Below are 8,709 nucleotides of genomic sequence, written 5' to 3' on the forward strand. Positions count from 1 at the left end.
AATGAGGTCATACACGTGCCGTCAAATAATTTTGACTTCGTGATTATTAGGAAAATAATAATACTGTTTAGTTTAAAAAAATTATTGTTCATTAATATTTAATTTTCAATTTGAATACAGTATTTTTTAATTCTTAATTGTAACTTTAAAGGCTAGCAGCATCAATTCATTAAATATAATTTATTTTGTTTAATTCAAATTCATAGATGTCAGCACAATTTCTGTTTGAGTCTGCGCAGTAGTAGGTTTCATTTTCGAACCTTTACCTTTACTTCGCTTTTCGCCACGGCGCGAATATTATATACGAATTCGATGTGTTGTAGATGGTTATAATTTTCTTTTCGGGACCAGCTCCCAAAGATATTACGATGATACGTTCAAGATTGTTATTTATCGATAGCTATTAGCTATATTAATTTCGAGGTGAGTCGTTTTTATGTTTTGTTGTCATTGGTTGTGCTGAACTGTCTGAAATCGTTCTCATGTTTAATTAACTAAATAATTTGCTACTATCTTATTTTCAACTTGATTGCTGTTAAAAAATGTAATTTAAGTTTATTTTTTGTGAAGTCAATTATTATCCAGTATTGTTAATTGTTCAATATGTATATTATTAAGCAGAATAAAATGTTCTTAAGATTCTTAATTTGTCAGGGTTTAAATTTTACAATATATATTTTTTTTCTTTCTCTTTTTTATTTTGGTAATTAATTTTACCTGGTCCGTCAATTTTCAAGTATACATTTTTTGGTCTCGTCGAGACAGGAGACGGCCACTGAGCTATTGTTTTGTCGTGAGAATTTGCATTTTCGTGCTTTTGATTTCGTACCGGAAACGACGCTGAGTCTTTTGTTTGTTTTGATTAGCAATTCGCATTTTCGATTTCGATATGGATATGTTAAAAAAGAAGCGTAGTGTGTTAAAGGGGAAAATTACTAGAATTTCAAGCATTCTTCATCCGAAATTTGATGTTGTTTCTATTGATGTCGCAGAATTAGAAGTATTTAAAGAACAAATTAACGAAATTTGGTCTGAATTAAATAGCATACATAACGATATTATGTTACAATGTAAAGAAGATGAATTTGAAACGAATTCAAATGAATTTGATGAAATCGCATCTAAAATTGATTAATTAAAAATCAAAATTGCTCGTGAATTTTCAAAGAGTAAAACGGAAGTATGTAGTAATAATGCCGCTAATGTTAGTGATAATAAATCGAAACTTTCGGAAACTTGTTTAAAGCTCCCAAAATTTTAATTACCAACATTTTTTGGTGAAAGCGAGAAATGGTTGTCATTTAAAGAATTATTTTTGACGTCTATCGATAAAAATTCTGATTTAACGGAACTTCAGAAATTTCAGTATTTATACGCTAGCGTAAAGGGATCAGCTCTTAAACTAATTTCAGGTTTTTCACTTACCGAAGAAAATTATAAGCATGCTTGGGAAACTTTAAATTCAAGATTTGATAATAAAAGAGAATTAGCGTTTGCTCAGATTTCCAAATTATTTCAAATGAAGTCTATGAAACCGAATTCAGCTAAGTCTATTTTCGAAATTTTAGACACTTGTAACGAAGTTACGCGAATTTTATTAACTTTTGGATTAGAAGTAAACTCGTTTGTCGATTTAATTTTAATTCATGTTATTTTGGGAAAATTAGACGAAACACTTAGGCACAGATGGGAACTAAGTTTGACAAATCAAGATTTTCCAAAAATTTCTGATTTGGCTAAATTTTTAGAACAACAGGCGAAAGGTTTATCTTGTAAAGATGGAATGCAAACGGAAATAAAACAAAATTCGATTCCTAAGAAAGCATTCGTTAACAATATTGTTCTGAATAAAAAAGAAAATTTGTGTTTTACATGCAGTGAAAGTCATCCAATTTTTAAATGTCCTATTTATGGTAAAATGACCATCGATGACAGGTGGAATCTCATAAAAAGCCACAAAATTTGTGCAAATTGTTTCAGGAAGGGTCATTTTCCGAATTCTTGCCCTTCGAACTCTACTTGTAAATCTTCACACTTCACACTTCACTGCATCGATTTTACCCTATAAATTCTAATGTTTACAATTCAGTTAGGCAAAATTCAAACTCATTTGCTAATACTGCAGCCAGATCTGAAAATTTAGTTGAAGCTAGGGATAATATTCAGCTCAGCACAACTTGTCAACAAAACTTTAAAAGTGAGGAACATACTTTATTATCAACAGCTTTAATAAAGGTTAAAAATGCTAAGGGACATTTCGTTAATTTGCCGAGCGCTGATTGACAACGGCAGTCAGAAATGTCTAGTGAGCCAAAACTGTGTTAAAAGACTGCAATTATCAAAGACTGTTACAAATCATTCGATTTCAGGAATTAATAATACGCTAGTAAAATCTTCCTTATCTGAAGTATCTTTGGTCTTTGCTCCACATTTTAATGAGAAGATTTTTTACTGTAAAGCCTTGATTGTAGACTGCATAACAAGTGATTTACCGAATTTCACATTTTCTTCATGCAACTGGCCACACCTGCGTGGTCTAATGCGTGCAGATCCAACATTTCATACTACTGGTCCAATAGACATTCTTTTAGGAGCCGACTTATACGCTGACTTGTTAATTGGGGAACCAATTTTAGGGAAGAAAGGTACTCCAGCTGCACTCAATTCTCATCTAGGCTGGCTATTATAGGGAAGAGTGTTCTCAAACTCCAATAAGGAAAATTCCTTTGTGAACTGTCATCTTACCTCATCTTTGGATTGTCAGTTGGCTAAATTCTGGGAACTCGAATCTTTACCTCAAGCTGAACTGAAATCAAAGAATGATACAAATTGTGAAGCATTTTACGAAAAAACGGTTGCTAGAGATCCATCTGGACGTTATATTGTGAGAATACCTTTCAAACATTCTATAGAATTTGGTGACTCAGCTACTCAAGCAAGTAAGAGATTTAACTACATTGAAAGAAAACTAAGTAAGAATAATGAATTTAAACATCAGTACACAACTTTCATGTCGGAATATCTTCAACTAGGTCATATGGAAAGGGTTCCTTCCGACGAACTGATTAAGGAATCAACATTCTATCTACCTCACTATTTCGTTATTAAAGAAGACAGCAGCACAACCAAACCAAGAGTGGTCTTCGATGCGTCAGCTAAGGATTCTTCAGGGAATTCTCTCAACAATGCATTGCATGTAGGTCCTCGTTTGCAGCCCGAATTATTTTCTTTATTACTAAAATTCAGAACTTTCAAAGTTGCATTTTCTGCTGACATCGAGAAAATGTTTCGCCAAATTCGTATTCATGAAGAGGATGCTGATTACCATCGAATACTATGGAGGTTCAAACCTTATGAAGAAATCCAGATATACAGATTATTAACTGTCACCTATGGGACAGCCTGTGCTCCCTATCTTGCTGTAAAAACACTTCAACAACTCGCTAAGGACGAAGAGAAAGCTTTTCCTGATGCTTCAAGAGTTCTCAAGGAAGAATTTTATGTTGATGATCTGTTATCAGGTACAGATTCCATCTCCAATGCTAAAAATCTAGTTTCAAACTTAAAATCACTTTTGCAACGAGGAAGTTTCAATCTCAGAAAATGGTCGTCTAACTGTTCAGAGGTTCTATCAGATCTTTCCGAAGACTCTCTTGCACAGCAGCACAATGTTACTATAGAAGAAAATCAATGTCAGAAGGTCTTAGGACTGTATAGGAATACACAGCAGGATACATTTCAGGTGAACATTTCATTTCCAGAGATAGTTACATCAAAAAGAGAACTGCTTTCTGTCATAGCTAGGATTTTTGATCCCCTGGGCTTTCTTTCACCTGCCACAATCATCTTAAAAATTTTGATGCAAAGCCTATGGAAAAATAAATTAACTTGGGACGAACCTTTAACCGAAGAGCTCTTATGTGTCTGGAAAACCTTCCAGGCTGAAAAACAGGCTTTAAAGGAAATAGCAATTCAAAGAAGACTGGTGTCTGCAAATAATTTAATCATTGATGCCCAGTTACACGGATTTTGCGACGCATCACTCAAAGCATATTCAGCAGTTTTTTTATTTGAAAGTTGTGGATAACGAAAATAAAGCTTCAGTGAACATAGTGGCAGCAAAAACCAGGGTCGCCCCTTTGAAAACAGTATCATTACCTCGCCTCGAATTGTATGCAGCTCATTTGCTAGCAAGATTGTATAGTAATCTTCAAATTTCGATAAACCAATTGTGGAAGCATGTGTTCTTATGGTCGGATTCAGAAATCGTTCTGAGTTGGATTCTATCAGACTATTTAAAGGATCAGTTCGTAAGAAATAGAGTTGCAGCCATAACATCACTTACTAATATTGGCGACTGGAACCATGTGGCTGGTGTTACAAATCCTGCAGATTGCGCATCAAGGGGGATTTCTCCAGAAAGACTAGAAAACTTTCAGCTGTGGTGAAACGGACCACCATGGTTATCAGAGAACAATATAGATACAAAGGGAACGTATGCCAACATACTCCAAGCTCCTGATTCCCTCAACACTAAAGATACATTGACTTTATCAACTTTTGTGCCTAACAATTGCTCAGATGAATTGTTTCAAAAGTATTCATCATATACTAAACTTCTTAGAATTATTTCCTGGTGCAGAAGATTCATAAATAATGCCAAGACCGAAGATAGAAATAGATTATCAGGTAGACTTCAATGTGACGAACTGACTAAATCACTTTCATGTATCATAAAACAAATCCAGCAAGTTCATTTCAAACCGAAAATTCTTTCCATTGAAGCTAATGGAACTGTTCCTAAAAATTCTAGAAACCTTTCACTATCTCCATTCTTGGACTCTGACAAAATTCTAAGATTAGGAGGAAGGTTAAAACATTCCGAACTTTCAATTAATACCAAACATCCTATGCTTTTGCCAAAATCACATCATGTGACTAAATTACTAATTGAATATTATCATACACTTTCACTTCATGCTGAAACTTCAGTAGTCTTATCTTTGATGCGACAGAAATTTTGGTTCATTTCTGGAAGAGATACTGTTCGAAAAACGCTACGAAACTGTCTAACTTGTCTAAAGATTAATGCAACTCCATCTAGCCAGCTAATGGGAGACCTCCCTCGAGAACGAGTCACACTTTCAAGAACCTTCCAACTATGTGGCATCGATTTCGCAGGCCCTGTCATCACGAAACCTAATCTCCCGAGATCAAAGATAACAATGAAATCTTACATCGCATTATTCATTTGTCTAACGACTAAAGCTGTTCATCTTGAACTTGTTTCCATTCTCAGCACTGAAGCTTTCCTCGCCTCGTTTAGGCGTTTCATAGCTGGAAGGGGACTTCCGTCAGATGTGTTCAGTGACAACGCCACCTACTTTAAGGGCGCTCAGGCCTTCTTGAAATCTCTATATTCCATTGTGAGATCAAATTCAATCCAAGACTTTGCAATCGAGAATCAAATTCATTGGCATAACATTCCTCCTCTATCACCACACTTTGGAGGTTTATGGGAAGCCAATATAAAATCCACTAAGAGACATTTGATTAAGGTTTGCGGTTCTGCTACCTTGAACTTTGAGGAACTCACAACACTCTTGACACAAATTCAATCCTGTCTTAATTCAAGACCATTGTGTCCCTTGAGTTCTGAACCTCAAGACTTTGAGGCACTTACACCTGGCCATTTCATAATCGGAGCACCATTGCTTGCGATTCCTGAAAGGGAAACAACTCCTGCGATGTCTCTCAAATCAAGATGGATGTTGGTGCAACGACTTAAAGATCAGTTCTGGTCACAGTGGAGCAACGGATACTTACACACACTACAATCTAGATCGAAGTGGACTGGAGCTTCAACGAATGTTTCCGTTGGGGACTTAGTTCTCTTAAAAACTGACTGGATCTCCACACCTTTAAAATGGACTTCAGCCCGAATACTAAGGACTTTTCCTGGCAGTGACGGACTGGTTCGGGTCGTAGAAGTCAAGACTTCTAATGGACAATTCACCAGATCCATTGCAAAAATCTGCCCGTTACCCAAGAACTGACTCCTCCACCGCCTTGGCCGACAGGATGTTTAGTTTAAAAAAATTATTGTTCATTAATATTTAATTTGAATACAGTATTTTTTAATTCTTAATTGTAACTTTAAAGGCTAGCAGCATCAATTCATTAAATATAATTTATTTTGTTTAATTCAATTCAGAGATGTCAGCACAATTTTTGTTTGAGTCTGCGCAGTAGTAGGTTTTATTTTCGAACCTTTACCTTTACTTCGCATTTCGCCACGGCGCGAATATTATATACGAATTCGATGTGTTGTAGATGGTTATAATTTTCTTTTCGGGACCAGCTCCCAAAGATATTACGATGATACGTTCAAGATTGTTATTTATCGATAGCTATTAGCTATATTAATTTCGAGGTGAGTCGTTTTTATGTTTTGTTGTCATTGGTTGTGCTGAACTGTCTGAAATCGTTTTCATGTTTAATTAACTAAATAATTTGCTGCTATCTTATTTTCAACTTGATTGCTGTTAAAAAATGTAATTTAAGTTTATTTTTTCTGAAATCAATTATTATCCAGCATTGTTAATTGTTCAATATATTATTAAGCAGAATAAAATGTTCTTAAGATTCTTAATTTGTCAGGGTTTAAATTTTACAATATATATATTTTTTCTTTCTCCTTTTTATTTTGGTAATTAATTTCACCTGGTCCGTCAATTTTCAAGTATACTAATACTAAATACTATCAACTCAAAACTCTTTATTTACATTGGAAAAAAAATACATTTTGCAATGTCTCAGTTATACACGTAATTCAACTTTAAGTAACATCAGTGTGACTCCTGTTGTTGCAGATTAGATGACCAATAACTTATATTAGGTTGTAAGATGTTAGTTTGAGCAGGACTGTTGATTTTTTTTTGCTAGTTATTTATTGTTAGCTTGTTTTTTACGGTCATTAATTGTTGTTTCAGTATTAATTTTTTTATTAATAATTGTTTATTATTTTGTTTGTTTTTTGTGAATTTTAATTTAATTGTTACATATGCTTCATAGCGTAATAACATTCGTGTAATAACAATTCATAGTGTAAGGGGCCGTTCAAAAAGTACGTACATCCCGAAGGGGGGGAGGGGATTTGCTATTATGTACGGTTTTGTACGATGGGGAGGGGGGAGGTATTATACAAAGTACGTACTTTATAAACATACACCAAATTTAAATTTGACTTTATCCTACACACTCCTTAAGTAAATATTTAATTTTATTTAAAACATAATTATTTTAATTTTTATGAAAAAGGGGGGTAGACTAATAAAATGTACGTACTCTAAGGGGGGGAGGAAGACCTTATGTACAGTAATGTACGAAGGGGGGGGAGGGGTTTGAAATTTCTCCATTTTTGTGTACGTACTTTTTGAACGGCCCCTAACAACTATTGTGATCAGTGGAGTGCCCAAAATATTGTCGTGCCATAAATGACACGCGTGCCATTGGTTTGCCATCCCTGATCTATGGTATTCAAATTATGTAAGTGCGCACGAGGCAGCTATCTCTTGGTTGGAGGATAGGATGAAAGATTATGTGGGGGAGCGAAACCGCAATTGTTTTTGAATAAACAGTAGTGAGAAATTTATTGCATTACCGAGTAATACAGAACGTCTAAAAAATGAATACAGTAAAACCTTCAGGAAAGACCACATCTACGTAGCGACCACCTTCTATTTACGACCATTTTTAGGAGGCACGGAATTTTTTCCATAGACTTTGTGTTGAAGAAGACCTTTAGGAGAGACCATTGAAACCTCTCCTTGCGACCAGGGAAACTGCTTTTCTCAACTGCGGAAGAGGTTAAATTAGGAAACACGAAAAAATAACAAATCAAAAAAATTTAACAAAACGAATAAGTAAATTAAAATGTTTTCAAAATATTTGATTGCGGCTCTTATTCAGAGAGTTCTTTTTGACAATATAACCTGATGTTGCAGTCTGAGGGCACTAAAGACGATGCTATTAATGATTTACTTTTAGAGTTGAAAGTTAAATTAGAAGAAAAAAATTATTTTAGACAAAACAATCGATTCAAACAAACAAACCTCTTCTCATATTTTAAAGCTAACTAATTTTTGTCATGTAAAACTAAATGCAGACTTAAATAAAAAAAAACATAATTGTTTATTTATTTAAAATATCTTTAACATTCATAATTGGTAAATTTATTTTCACACATAATTATATCAGTTGGGACCATTTTTGTAGATGTTAAGTTTTATTCATCGGTACGTCCTTTCATGACACCAATAGAAGTGGCATTTTTGAAACTGAAAAAAATGACACTAAATAAAAGGACACTAAATAAGTCAAAAGAGGTAACCTCTAAGAACGACCAACCTCCATCAACGACCATTTTACTGTGGAACTGAGAGTGGTCGCTCCCCAGAGGTTTCACTGTACTTATTATTTTCCTGAATAAACGTGTATTGTTCACGTTTCCGTGCTTTATTCACGATGTTTTTTATGTTCTTTTTTATTTTTTATTTTATTTTTTTTTGCTCTAGAAATATATAAAGTTATAAGCCATATCATCAAATAATCTATCTATAGTTATCTGAAATCATTTTATCATCTACCTCTGACTACTAACATGCCTTATTAACTCTAGTTTTTAGATATTTATAATATACACCGAAG

At 34.1% G+C, this 8,709-nt stretch overlaps 1 protein-coding gene across 1 annotated transcript; it reads left to right on the forward strand.

Annotated features, from left to right (window-relative positions):
- The first annotated feature begins 889 nt into the window (after positions 1–889).
- On the forward strand, positions 890–6,056 carry LOC139425202 (uncharacterized). Its single transcript, XM_087166927.1, has 3 exons — positions 890–1,000; positions 2,765–3,711; positions 4,643–6,056. Exons 1-3 carry the CDS (start codon positions 890–892, stop codon positions 6,054–6,056), a joined length of 2,472 nt encoding a protein of 823 aa, XP_087023053.1.
- Positions 6,057–8,709: the final 2,653 nt, after the last annotated feature.

This window comes from Parasteatoda tepidariorum, chromosome 6 (genome assembly GCF_982258835.1).
Source record: "Parasteatoda tepidariorum strain Cologne lab strain chromosome 6, Ptep-v5.0, whole genome shotgun sequence".
Lineage (NCBI taxonomy): Eukaryota > Metazoa > Arthropoda > Arachnida > Araneae > Theridiidae > Parasteatoda > Parasteatoda tepidariorum.